The sequence below is a fragment of the Schistocerca cancellata genome, chromosome 5 (assembly GCF_023864275.1).
Source record: "Schistocerca cancellata isolate TAMUIC-IGC-003103 chromosome 5, iqSchCanc2.1, whole genome shotgun sequence".
Taxonomy (NCBI): Eukaryota; Metazoa; Arthropoda; class Insecta; order Orthoptera; family Acrididae; genus Schistocerca; species Schistocerca cancellata.
The window spans coordinates 655,710,585-655,724,827 of record NC_064630.1 but is presented as its reverse complement, the minus strand read 5'-3'; the positions used below and the strand labels follow the sequence as shown (position 1 = coordinate 655,724,827).

At 44.8% G+C, this 14,243-nt stretch overlaps 1 protein-coding gene across 1 annotated transcript in view; it reads left to right on the top strand.

Annotated features, from left to right (window-relative positions):
• LOC126188743 (chondroitin sulfate proteoglycan 4) overlaps positions 1 to 14,243 on the top strand; it is a 589,355-nt gene that overhangs the window by 456,446 nt on the left and 118,666 nt on the right. Inside the window, exon 14 of the mRNA XM_049930352.1 lies at positions 7,635 to 7,928. Coding sequence (XP_049786309.1) covers positions 7,635 to 7,928 — 294 coding nt within the window. The remainder of the gene's footprint in view (positions 1 to 7,634; positions 7,929 to 14,243) is intronic.

Genomic DNA, 14,243 nt, shown 5'->3' with positions numbered 1-14,243 from the left:
TGTCTTCTGTAGTCGTAATGCCAATAAATGGTGAAAATTTTCATGTCGTTCTTGGGTGGAATGATGGGACGGTAATCACAGATCCGCGATCGCCCTTGCGCTTTAGGGAATGGAAAGATGACCTCATCAAGGACGGTGACTAGAATCGTCCTTGTTGGCGACATCAGTTCACGACTGATGGACCAATAGATAGCTAAAACACTTGTAAAATTCGAGAAGGAGGCCGTCAGGTCGGGAGGCTTCTTGGCAACGTGTACCTTGATAGCGTCAAGGACTTCATCCTGGGTCATGTCTTTCTGAAGTTCTTGAGCCACGTCCTCTCGTATGATGTCGACGGTTAGTGCCGCTACCTCCTCAAATAAGATCGGTCGATGTGAGACGGCAGGGTCCAGCTGGGTGAAATGGGAATGGAAAGTTTGATCGATGGCGCATTGCATAGTATAACGTCGTCCTTTCGCATCAGTGAGGTTGTATATGAGAGCTCGACGACGACGCCGGCGTTCTGTAAGGAGGTGGCACATCGATGGCGTTTCTTGAGACACATCGTCGTGGGTGTGGGACCTGAAAAGGGTCCCTTTCAAGCGTCATTCCACGAGTAAAGTGATCTGTGCTTTAGCACAATGCACTAACTCCTGACAGGTGAGAGAGAATGTCATCAAAGTGCAGTCATGTAATATCGATTAACAAAAGCCCATGGTGCTGCACATGCCAATTATTGACGTGTCTGCCTTATCTCGACAATGCTCTGAGTAGATCAGGCGATACGCAGGAAGGGCAGAATAGAGGCGATACGCAGGAGGGGCGACATCGACGGCAGAAGGCCTATGCATTCTGAATTATCATCCAGCAATCAGGGATAGTTGGGCTACGTTTAATTTTCATAGGCCATGACTGTGCCACACCTGTTGGCAGGCGAGGGCGGTGTCACAGATGCAGGCCTAATGGTCGGAGAAAGCCAGAGGTCATACTTCAGCAAGGGAACTTGTGAGGTATACACATTCGAGACGACTTGACGAAAGTGTCGTATAGTATGTGTACCTGTGCAGGTGCTATGAACCATCATACACGTGTCTATGAGCTGAAATTCGTCGATGGTGACAGAGAGGGATGTCCATGGGGAATGTTATGGGCGTTTATAAGCAGGCCTAGTTGGTCCCCACCGAGGACCAGAGCATCCAGGGGACCCTCAAAAATCGGCGTTACCTCGTCAGCAAAAAGATGTATCGTTCGCGACATCGTCTGCAGTCGGATGGTGCGTATATACACTCCTGGAAATGGAAAAAGAACACATTGACACCGGTGTGTCAGCCCCACCATACTTGCTCCGGACACTGCGAGAGGGCTGTACAAGCAATGATCACACGCACGGCACAGCGGACACACCAGGAACCGCGGTGTTGGCCGTCGAATGGCGCTAGCTGCGCAGCATTTGTGCACCGCCGCCGTCAGTGTCAGCCAGTTTGCCGTGGCATACGGAGCTCGTTCGCAGTCTTTAACACTGGTAGCATGCCGCGACAGCGTGGACGTGAACCGTATGTGCAGTTGACGGACTTTGAGCGAGGGCGTATAGTGGGCATGCGGGAGGCCGGGTGGACGTACCGCCGAAATGCTCAACACGTGGGGCGTGAGGTCTCCACAGTACATCGATGTTGTCGCCAGTGGTCGGCGGAAGGTGCACGTGCCCGTCGACCTGGGACCGGACCGCAGCGACGCACGGATGCACGCCAAGACCGTAGGATCCTACGCAGTGCCGTAGGGGACCGCACCGCCACTTCCCAGCAAATTAGGGACACTGTTGCTCCTGGGGTATCGGCGAGGACCATTCGCAACCGTCTCCATGAAGCTGGGCTACGGTCCCGCACACCGTTAGGCCGTCTTCCGCTCACGCCCCAACATCGTGCAGCCCGCCTCCAGTGGTGTAGCGACAGGCGTGAATGGAGGGACGAATGGAGACGTGTCGTCTTCAGCGATGAGAGTCGCTTCTGCCTTGGTGCCAATGATGGTCGTATGCGTGTTTGGCGCCGTGCAGGTGAGCGCCACAATCAGGACTGCATACGACCGAGGCACACAGGGCCAACACCCGGCATCATGGTGTGGGGAGCGATCTCCTACACTGGCCGTACACCACTGGTGATCGTCGAGGGGACACTGAATAGTGCACGGTACATGCAAACCGTCATCGAACCCATCGTTCTACCATTCCTAGACCGGCAAGGGAACTTGCTGTTCCAACAGGACAATGCACGTCCGCATGTATCCCGTGCCACCCAACGTGCTCTAGAAGGTATAAGTCAACTACCCTGGCCAGCAAGATCTCCGGATCTGTGCCCCATTGAGCATGTTTGGGACTGAATGAAGCGTCGTCTCACGCGGTCTGCACGTCCAGCACGAACGCTGGTCCAACTGAGGCGCCAAGTGGAAATGGCATGGCAAGCCGTTCCACAGGACTACATCCAGCATCTCTACGATCGTCTCCATGGGAGAATAGCAGCCTGCATTGCTGCGAAATGTGGATATACACTGTACTAGTGCCGACATTGTGCATGCTCTGTTGCCTGTGTCTATGTGCCTGTGGTTCTGTCAGTGTGATCATGTGATGTATCTGACCCCAGGAATGTGTCAATAAAGTTTCCCCTTTCTGGGACAATGAATTCATGGTGTTCTTATTTCAATTTTCAGGAGTGTAGTTAGTATTCAGACGACAAACAGCATACGGGCTTTAGTCCTAGCATTAGGAAGGTACACTACATATTCAGTGGGGAGTCCTGTATAGAGGTCGATGGCCAGTCCGATACCATTGTCAGAGGCATGGGAGACGTGTGCTGTGTAGCCAGTGAGAGTGTAGGAATCAGTGACGATCAGTTCTTGGAATAGGGCGGGGCCAAGGGTGTCATGTGTAATAGCCGTGGATGGTCTCCCCGACTGCTGCAAATCGTGGAGCTCCGCCAAACCGCCTCCTAATGACCCCACCCTCCGTGCCCAGCGACTAACTGTACTTCTGCCGACAGCAGATGCTCCATGACTTTGCACAAGGGTTTGTCAATCTTCCTCACAGATTCTTTCTCTGCAGTGAGAAATTCAATGATGGCACGTTGCTTGTAACGTACATCACTTGCAGACGCAATTTTGAAACTATCCTGCAGCTACGCGATCTCTCGGAAGTGGTGGAAACTCAGAAGATATCAAATAATACATACGTAACGTTTCTCATTCGTAGTATTATTTTCGGCTGAGAAAAAATGCCGTGCATTACTTTCTGGGCAACTCACGTACATACAGAAAATAATAACTGTCCTTCGCTGGGGCACTCCTGACGATACCCTTGTATGAACACTCGCCGTCGAGGACAACATGCTGGGTTCTGTTACTTAAGAAGTCTTCAAGCCAGTCACATATCTAGGAACCTATACCGTTTGCTTGTACCTTCGTTATCATTTGGCAGTGTGGCACCATGTCAAAAGCTTTACGGAAATCTAGGAATGTGGACTCCGTCTGTTGCCCTGAAAGAAGATTACTGTTAATGACGTAAAATATCCACGCAGTGGACACCAAATGAAAAAGCTACTCCTTATGTTTCTTATCTAGACTGCCATAAAAATTTGAAGGAACTGTTAATCAGAACTCAGGGAGAAGTTGTAGTGTAATTCACAATCGATTTATTGATCTTAAACAAGGCAAGACAACAAAATTATTAAAGAAACATCATACAAAAATATTTATTTAACAAAAGCCTTACTAAAATTGGATCTATGGTGAACAAAGTGATCTGCTGGGGATCTACACACGACACTAACCAGAACACTACTCGCTCTATCTCACTTCATACACGTGAATCCAGGTTATGGCATCAAACTATGCCACCACCAAGCATCTATATTCTACCATACAAAAAGAAAGGAAAAATATGGTTCGAAAGAACAGGATGCTGAGAAATAGATACTATAGCCCTACGTCGCAGGAGTGAATACTTTACCGTCCTACTGGTCAAGGCGGCACACTACGATGCGTTGACAACTGAAGTCATGGACGGCGGAAATCTGTTATTAAATGCGCATTCCCGGAAAATGGGTTCGGTTAATTCAGAATGCAGGTACTTCCCCAAGAGTCTCTGAAAGCCCGACGAATTCCAGTGTGCAGGTGGACTCGTTTGCTGGTCTGCCAAACAAATTTGACTCCGTGCCACGTCTGTGCGTGTCGGAATATGTCAAATGTTTAGACGGCCAACTCAAGATAAAGAAGTACACCCACGCGTCACTCGTTGTGCCCGTGATGATATAAGCAGTACCTCTGACGGTTCACACGATGACTGGCATAGGCTGTAAGTCGCACCCTAGCAAAGGACACAAGTCTCACCGTTTAAGTAGAGACCTGCAGTTCTTTACTAGCGAAGTGCCGGTACAAGAGACTTCTACAATTGTGCCGATCTCCCTTTCTCCCCGTTTCCTCGTCAGTTCAGTTACAAAAGCACATTTCTCTTATTTGTCTTCCACCATTTTCACACAATCACGAGGTCGAGCCCGGCATTCTAAGCTCAGTGAATGGTCTTTGCACTGCAAACTGATTTGACCAGTCAGAGACTTAAAGTTAATTGGCAGAAAACGGAAGAAAATTCAGCTTCATGGCCTCTTTCCCACACGTTTGCCATGTCTTTTGCTAACACAATACAGGGTGGAAGCACAGTCCTCCATAAACAGCTTGTTATCTCCCCTGTTGCATCCACTTCAAAGTTTGCAAAGAATGGCCATAAACTCACATTGAAAAAACATGTTTTGAAGCGGAGTCTGGACGTCTGTCCCACAGACATTTGCAGAACGTTTACGTTTATTTTGGTGGCTTGCTCGCTAACAAGGCCTACAAAGCGCTGTCGGCGACTTTTCGGCGCTAGGCCGTATACCTGGACGTCTGGCGCCAAAGCTAATGTGTTTTGCACAATGCGACCGCTGCACGTGGCCATCTGAAAATGTCTCTTCATCGTTCCCCAGAAAAAACGCGGTTTGGCGCCCCACCAACGCCGTGCTTTTACTGCAGTCGTTTAAGTCGGCACCCTGTTCCTTAGAATGCAGGTAAAGCTTAACATATTTATTTCCCTAGAGCACGCAAACAAGACCATAAACTGCTGCACACCATTTCATCACAATGTATGAAGTCAAATCCCCGTAGATCGTATTCCATACACTGAATCAGAAGAGAGAGTGCCCTGCAAACTCTCAGCCGTTCATCCATGGTTGACAGGATGATCTCATATGAGAAAAGGGCAAGCAGCGATTTATTTTTGCCTGACTTGTTAACCATTTGTAACTTTCAGAGAAGCATTACGAGTGGCAAATTTTAAGTAAAACCTATACATTCCTCCAGCTGCCATGTCATAATTTTCTTTCTATGCCGAACAACGGAGTTTACACTGTATGACCCCACTAACATGTTGTGCAGGCACAATTGCAAGAGAGTTCTGGAACAGTGGTTTACTAAGTGAGGAACTGAGGAAAAGTAAAGTCAGTAGTTTATGAAAAAGTACATCCTCAGTACAAAAAAAGTGTAATTTTTTCACGTATGTTGTTCCAAATCTCAGCATTTCTCGTATCACCAGATATCGATGGTCTTTAAAAATTACATGCTTTCTCCAAAGAAGTCTGTAGTTATTGGTATAATATGGTAGATAATGAAGTTTTACATAATAACCATATGGTAAAATACTCTCCTCTTTGTGTGCTATCATTTGATAGAATCTCATTTCGATGTCTGAAACTGTTTATGAGATATGAGGACTCTTGTGGATGAGATTTTCATTCTGCAGCGGAGTATGCGCTGATACGAAACTTCCTGGCTAAGCCATGTGATGTCTCCGCAATATCCTTTCTATCAGGAGTGCTAGTACAGCAAGGTTGGCAGGAGACCTTCTGTAAAGTTTGGAAGGTAGGAGACGAGGTACTGGCAGTAGTAAAACTGTGAGGATGGAGCGTGAGTCGTGCTTGGGTAGCTCAGTCGGTAGAGCACTTGCCCGCGAAAGGCAAAGGTCCCGAGTTCGAGTCTCGGTCCAGCACGGAGTTTTAATCTGCCAGCAAGTTTCGACTCTTGTGGATATTTCACTCTGGCTTTATCGCTGGCGCGGCGCGATCGCAAATCGGTGTTCTACATCAGATTAATTTTCTGAGATGGGAGGTGGGGGGGGGGGGGAGGGCAAATACCTCTACCCAAGTCTAAAGAAAAATTTAATATGTTAGTTAAATTTCATACACGGCAACATACAGGGTGATTCAAAAAGAATACCACAACTTTAGGAATTTAAAACTCTGCAACGACAAAAGGCAGAGCTAAGCACTATCTGTCGGCGAATTAAGGGAGCTATAAGGTTTCATTTAGTTGTACATTTGTTCGCTTGAGGCGCTGTTGACTAGGCGTCAGCGTCAGTTGATGCTAAGATGGCGACCGCTCAACAGAAAGCTTTTTGTGTTATTGAGTACGGCAGAAGTGAATCGACGACAGTTGTTCAGCGTGCATTTCGAACGAAGTATGGTGTTAAACGTCCTGATAGGTGGTGTATTAAACGTTGGTATAAACAGTTTACAGAGAATGGGTGTTTGTGCAACGGGAAAAGTTCTGGACGGCCGAGAACGAGTGATGAAAATGTAGCACGCAACCAGCAAGCATTTGTTCGCAGCCCAGGAAAATCGACTCGCAGAGCTAGCAGAGAGCTGCAAATTCCACAATCAACTGTATGGAGAGTCCTACGAAAAAGGTTAGTTATGAAACCTGAACGTCAACTACCCGAGGCGATGGATCAGCCGCCAGGCAGCCCGTGACAGAGCACTTCATCACTGGCCTCCAAGAAGCCCTGATCTTACCCCCTGCGATTTTTTCTTATGGGGGTATGTGAAGGATATGGTGTTTCGGCCACCTCTCCCAGCCACCATTGATGATTTGAAACGAGAAATAACAGCAGCTATCCAAACTGTTACGCCTGATATGCTTCAGAGAGTGTGGAACGAGTTGGAGTATCGGGTTGATATTGCTCGAGTGTCTGGAGGGGGCCATATTGAAAATCTCTGAACTTGTTTTTGAGTGAAAAAAAACCTTTTTAAATACTCTTTGTAATGATGTATAACAGAAGGTTATATTATGTTTCTTTCATTAAATACACATTTTTAAAGTTGTGGTATTCTTTTTGAATCACCCTGTATTATGTAATGTGCACCAAATACAAAAGCATAGCGACCTCTATTTTTCATTGCACACTTTTCCGTATTTCGCGCAGTCGTACTTTCACGTAGATATCACAATAACTATGATCTTTAACGAAATGATGGGCACATCATCATGAACATGACATACAAAGCTGTAAGTGAAGGAAAAATTAAATTTTTCTACCTAATAGTTCCTGTACAATCGTTTGAGAAAGACTGCAGGGCACGTGCCTCGATTTGGGCATCAGTGACCTTCTGAACAAACAAATGAACTTGCCCAGCGGTTTGGACGAAAACTGGTCACGTCTCATAGGCCACTGTATCCTGCACGAGCCATGAGGTTCCTTCTCTTTGAGTGAGTTTCAACGGTCTCTTCTAGGGGGTGATACTTGGTGGGCCGCTCAGTGTGGGGTAGTTTGGACGGGTAACGGGCAGTGTGTGCTGGGTTTGCAGGTGACGGAGGGCCCCAGCCACGGGCAGCTGGTGGTGGGCCGGGAGGGCGCGGCGTCGCGCTTCTCGCAGCTGGACGTGGAGCGCGGCGCGCTGCTGTACAAGCACGACGCCTCCGACTACTACAGCGACCGCGTCGCCTTCCGCGTGGACGCCGGCGGGCGCGCCTCGGCCGACGGCCAGCTGCTGGTGCGCGTCTTCCCCGCCGCCTACTGGGAGCCGCTCGTCGTCGCCGCCAACCGCACGCTGCTCGTCGAGGAGTCCACCAGCGTCGTCGTCTCGTCCGACGTCCTCAAGGTCGGCCTCTCGCCTGCTTCAGCCGTACTTGTTTTCCTTCTGAGAATGATTCTTTACCTCTCCTCTTTACACTCTTCGCTGACGACGGTGTTGGCTGAATAGGAACAGGCCTAAATAACAAAATTCAAAGTCTCGTTGCTGCTTGTTAAGAACTCGACTAAGACTACCTTACTCAACGAAAGCAGGAGCAGAGTCCATGAACTAAAAGTAGCATGAGAACTGCTTTTCCTTTATTACTTGAACTACGAGGGCTATTCGGAAATTAAGTTCCGATCGCTCGCGAAATTGGAAACCACTGTGAAAATCGAAAACTTTTTATTTGCAACAGTTAGCCACACCTTCCAGCTACCTCTCTACGTTGTCGCCGCTCCGACTTGGACATTAGTGGTAGCATTGTGCCAACTTTCCAATACTCTCGTCGCGGAAGGCAGTCGCCTGCTCTACCAATACTCTACGTTAGTTTTCAGCTCGCTGACTGTGCCAAAATATGGTCTCCAAGACTAGCGGTCCATGTGAGCAGAGATGAAAGTCAGGGACAACCAGTTACGGGCTGTATTGGGGGGTGATCAAACACTTCCTATCGAAAACACTGAAGGAGCATCTTCATTGCCCCTGCAGATTGTGGCTGAGAATTGTCATGAAGAAGGAACCGCTTGGCAGTCGTGTTATGTGGGCTGCATCACATCAGGTGAAATCTCTAAACACTCCCTCATGCCTGGTGGGAGACGCGATTTCGTACGCACCTTAAAGTGCTCCCTGTGCACTGAAAATTGAAAAGAGCGACGTGACGCGATCGACTGGCATACTAGAGACACTGCCCAACACATCTGTGTGAAGCTTCATCAGATCTTCACAGTGGTTTCCATTTCGCGACCGATTGGAACTCAATTTGACAATAGCCCTCGTAAGAAACAAGCTTTATTTAAAAAGCAGTACAAAATTGCCTATTCTGAGAACTTCAACCAGTAACAAGACCGCCATAATATTCTTTTGCTTCAGGCCATAGAAAATTTTCAGGACATGAATATCCTGGTATTTCTCACAGCAGATGATTAGTAGGTCTGAAAGTGTAATGTAGAACATCTTAGAATTTGAACTTATATAGTAATAATAATAGGTAACTTTTGGAGATTATCGTACAACGTTACCAGTGCAAGAAAACTCAGGCAAACTGAAACTCTTATCCACTGGATTCTTCAGCTGGAGGAGCAGATTTCAAAGTAGTAGTCTCTCAAAGTCCATTATAAGTCGTCCTCAATTTGACAAGCCTCAGGTGACTTCTGTTTATCGTACAACCTTACCGGTGAAAGAAAACTCAGGCAAACTCAAACTCTAATCCATTGGATTCTTCATCTGGAGGAGCAGATTTCAAAGGAGTAGTCTGTCAAAGTCTGTTATAACTCGTTCTCAATTTGACATGCCTCACGCGCGTACAACCTTGCCGGTGTAAGAAAACTCAGAAATACTCAAACTCTAATCCATTGAATTCCACAGCTGGAGTTTTCTAAGTGGACATGTAGGAAAAGAACACTTCTGCTTGCTTAAGGATTTGGAAATTCTGTCCATTGACAAAAGGTTTAGGACGTAACTTCATCAGCATTCAGTGGTGAAGGTTTTGACCGATCAGATGTGTACACCTCTGTCATACCTTTCAGGATTAATGGGTGAGCTTCCTGGTTTGTAAGTCCCAGGTTTTTATAACATACACATGAGAATATCCTCGTTTTGGAAACGTACCTTCTACAGTGTCAAATCTTCTATCTGCTGTAATGAAGTTGTGCAAAAATCGAATAATTGTGTAGCTCTTATTGTGGCCAGAACACGAATCACAGAATATATCAAGATTTTTCACGACTATGTCAAGGTAATTCTAACAAAATGTATGAAGCACTGATCAGACAACAGCACTACCTTGTCTGGCAACACATCTGGGAAAAGGAAAAATGTACTCTCTGCATCTGACAAATTTTAGGTGTTCAAAGCATACATAGTAACTGCCGTTTATAGTACACCGCATTAAATGTAATTTTAGGCAGAGGCAGATCTTTGCAAAACCCAGACATATGTCTTCCTTATCCAAGCACTTTCAGCTTTCCTCCTCTACTTTTTTCTTCCTCTCGTAGAAACCGTTGCTTTACAATTCGTGAAACTGATTTAAGATGTTCAAACTCTTCATTTGAGTCTCAACACGGCTTAGTTATGATAGTTCACTGCACTTATCCTTTTCCATTTCGTGGCATTTTACTTTGACTCTATATTTGTTACAGGTACTACACGTATGTGTGTCGCGATAACAGAAGGCAATATTACAGTTCGCATTAAACATGTGTCTGTGTATTTCATAAGATGCCTTAATTCGTGGGTAAGCTCTTTGAAAAAACTGAACATTTTAGTTATAACACTTTCCTCAGAAGGGTGTACTTTATTTGTATCTTTTAAACCACAATGACTATTTCTACTCGTATATTGCTCTGTGGTATTAACTGTTGAATATCCTAATGTCCCGTGCCTGTTGTCATGTTTCCTCTCTTATCAATAAGGGCATTCTCGGCAGTTCCAAGACTAGACACTAAATATTAAATCTTATTTTTTTATATTCTGTATATCAACGAGGGCAATGGCAAGGAAAGCGTTTCTGAAGAACAGAAATTTGTTAACATCGAGTATAGATTTAAGTGTCAGGAAGTCGTTTCTGAAAGTATTTGTATGGAGTGTAGCCATGTATGGAAGTGAAACATGGACGATAAATAGTTTGGACAGGAAGAGAATAGAAGCGTTCGAAATGTGGTGCTGCAGAATAATGCTGATGATTAGATGGGTAGATCACATAACTAATGAGGAGGTATTGAATAGAATTGGGGAGAAGAGGAGTTTGTGGCACAACTTGACAAGAAGAAGGGATCGGTTGGTAGGACATGTTCTGAGGCATCAAGGGATCACAAATTTAGCATTGGAGGGCAGCGTGGAGGGTACAAATCTTAGAGGGAGACCAAGAGATGAATACACTAAACAGATTCAGAAGGATGTAGGTTGCAGTAAGTACTGGGACATGAAGAAGCTTGCACAGGATAGAGTAGCGTGGAGAGCTGCATCAAACCAGTCTCAGGACTGAAGACCACAACAACAATAACAACAACAACAACAACAAATCAACATGAATGCCTTACAACAAGCTGCAACTTCTTTCTCCGTGTCTTTTTTGCCCTTGAACTTTGAACTTGTTAAATCTGGCTTCACATTCATCTTTCCTAGGCTGCCTAAGCTGTACTGGAAGTACAGAAATGGGACCACATAAATTAGCATTCTGCAAAACTGACATTCCATTAATTTTAATTCTTTTAAAATACTTTAGCTTTATCTTCAGGCACGTTGTCAAAACATTGTAACCTACAATGGCAGTTCTCTTCCATTTCATGAGATGGTAAATTAGTATTTTTTTTGCCTTTTTTCTGTTCTTTGTTAGTTGGTGACCCCCTTCCATACTTTGACGACAGGCCTCATACAGTAGCTCACCTTTCGTAACAGTATTTTCAAAAAACTGCAGAAACTTTAGCGCTCTGTACAAAGACCTGCACATGCAAGCTTAACGTGCCAATAATGCACATAATTACGACAATGTTTGACAACGACTGTGTGTTAGAGCTGCAACCTGTATCATTATTTACTTTAAATACTAGCAATTAATAGAGTTAGCCTTTTCTCTCCTGTTTCATATGGACTGAGCTCTTTCTTGCCTTGTACTGGTTCTTTTGGAGGCCCATTTACAATATATCTGTGCTTGTTTTTCTTACTTACTATAGTAGGAAATACTGGGTCTGCTGCATACTTTCACGTAGTGGTGAAAACTCAAAAAACGAAAAAAATGGACTTAGATCTTACTTTTTCTTGACTATTCATATCTGAAACTAATTATGTTTTTCAGTTTTTCAAAGTGAGTGTAAAAGTTACTGAACACTAAGATCAAGAAAAGTACCTTAATTGCAAAATTAATGTTCTGTAAAAATTATAAAATTGGACTTGGCTCATTGTTATCCTGGGCTCTTTCGGTGCTAAGAATTAAGAATGAAAGTAAATAAGAAAAAGAGGAGAAGCATGAGATTACAAGGAAAGAAGCGTGGAGCAAAGTCACGACTCACTGACAACAGCTAGAGGAGGTTAAAAAGTTCAAGTGCTTGGTAAATATTACTAAGGAAGACTCAAATTGTGACCTGCAAATAACACCAAGAATAGCGGAAAACAAGACAGATTTCAACAAAAAGAGGCAATTGATATGGCAGTCATTGAATAAAAAATCTGAGAAAAACATTGACCAAATACTTTGTGGAGCCAGGTTTAAAATAGAGAGCTGGAAAAGAAGTAAAGAAAGATCAAGGCTCTGGAAACTGTAGGGTGCGAATTGAGAAGACAGAGTGAGAATACAGGAGGTGTTGAGAAGTTTGTCTGATGGAATTATATTTTTTTTGAAACATGTGAGACCAGTACTGAACTACCACCTCGGCAATACTGACGATTTAAGAAGGGGAAAATGGGCAGAAGGTTTGCACTGAAGCTGGACGAGGATAGTTCGTGCAGGGCTGTTAGCCATACTGCTGTGGTGGTGTAATGATTAGCGTATCTGCTTAGTCAGCAGAAGACGTCGTTGAAGTCCCGACCGTGGAACAGGAGATCAAAACCAATTGCAAAATGACTTAGACATGATATCTGTATGCTGAGAAATGTGGCAATATCTCTGAATAAGGAATGATGTGGCGTCATCCACAATAGTACAAAAAGAAATCTACTAGGGTTGGAAATTTAATAGTGTCAACTATTTATTTACAGCTCGTACAAAATTGATACGAGTTTCAAAGTTTTACTGACCTTTAAAGTAGTCACCAGCATTGTGTATAAGCCGTTGCCAGTGATGTGGAAGTCGTAGGATATTCTTAGCAGTACACTTGACAGTTCGGAGGCGCGGTCTATTGCCCGACGAATTTGTAGCAGTTCTGAGCGAATGCCATGAAGTGTCTAGAAATAGTGTTGAACTCACGAGGGCTTAAGTCAGGAGAGTGCAGTAGGTGGTATAGCACTTAGCAGCCCAGTCAGTCATACAAATCAGTAACAGCTTGCACGGTACGTGCTTGAGCATTGTCCTGAAACATGGTGGTCAGGTCCAGCAGAAAGTGTCATCACTTCTGTACCTAACTTGGTCGTAGGTTGTGTTCCAAAAATGAAAAGCATAGGCAGCGATTCACGTCAGGGTCCAAGTCCGGGATATGTGGTGCGCGATCATGCTCCTGCCGTCGGAATCGCTGTAGGGGCGTCCTCATTGGCTCTGCACTTTGCTGCCGAGAATCGTCGTGATGAAGAGTGCATAACAAGTACATTATGTCGGGTTGCATGAAATTAGGCGAAATATCTCAGCTGTCACCCGTACTTGGTAATAGACACAATTGTTCTAGCCATGTTTACGTGCTGAAGGCTCAGGACAGGAAACAGCAATGTGACGTATTAGAGACACAGCCCACAACGTCAGTGCGAAGCTCCATCGGATTTTCACTGTCGTTTCCGTTTCGCGACCTATTGGATTTTGGTAAAGGTTTTTTTCTAAATTGCCGCTACCAGTCATAAACTTTGTCAACTATTGTATTACTTATTTATTTAGCGACATGTTTCGAGGGTTATACCTCATCTTCAGGCTAAATGGCATTACAAAAACCACTTTACAATAAGGTCATGCTGATGTTACATGGTCTTTTCGTAAATGCGGTGGTCATCCTGTGGAAGAAAACTTAGTAAGGGGAGATGTCAGATTGGGAGCTGGACTGATTTTTGCACGGAAATGTTTTGTCACAGTCACTCACTTTGTTCTTCTGGCGTGACGGTCTCGTTGTGATGCATTGCGGTGTTTCCATTTCGGTGGCTCTAAGTTTGTGAACAGTGACCAAAAGAGCCACGAGCAAGCGTGAGCTTATTGGAAAGTTGTTTCTGTAATGCCATTTAGCCTGAACATGAGGTATAACTCTCGAAACATGTCGCTAAATAAATAAGTAATACAATGGTTGACAAAGTTTGTAACTGGTAGCGGTAATTAAAAAGACCTTTACGTATTTCTTGAGACAGTCACAGTGAAAAAATAATGAAAATGGCTTCAAATTCTATTGGATCTTACTTTCCGAATAGCCTTCGTCTCAGTGGCTGCTGCTCCCATTTTGGTAACACATACATACCTCCCTAAAAGGAAAGTCTATGTGTGGTGAAATTTCTCACCATCCTAAATAACATGAAGTGTCTGAGTGTTCATTTCAGTATGTATTATTATTTTAGATGTGTATG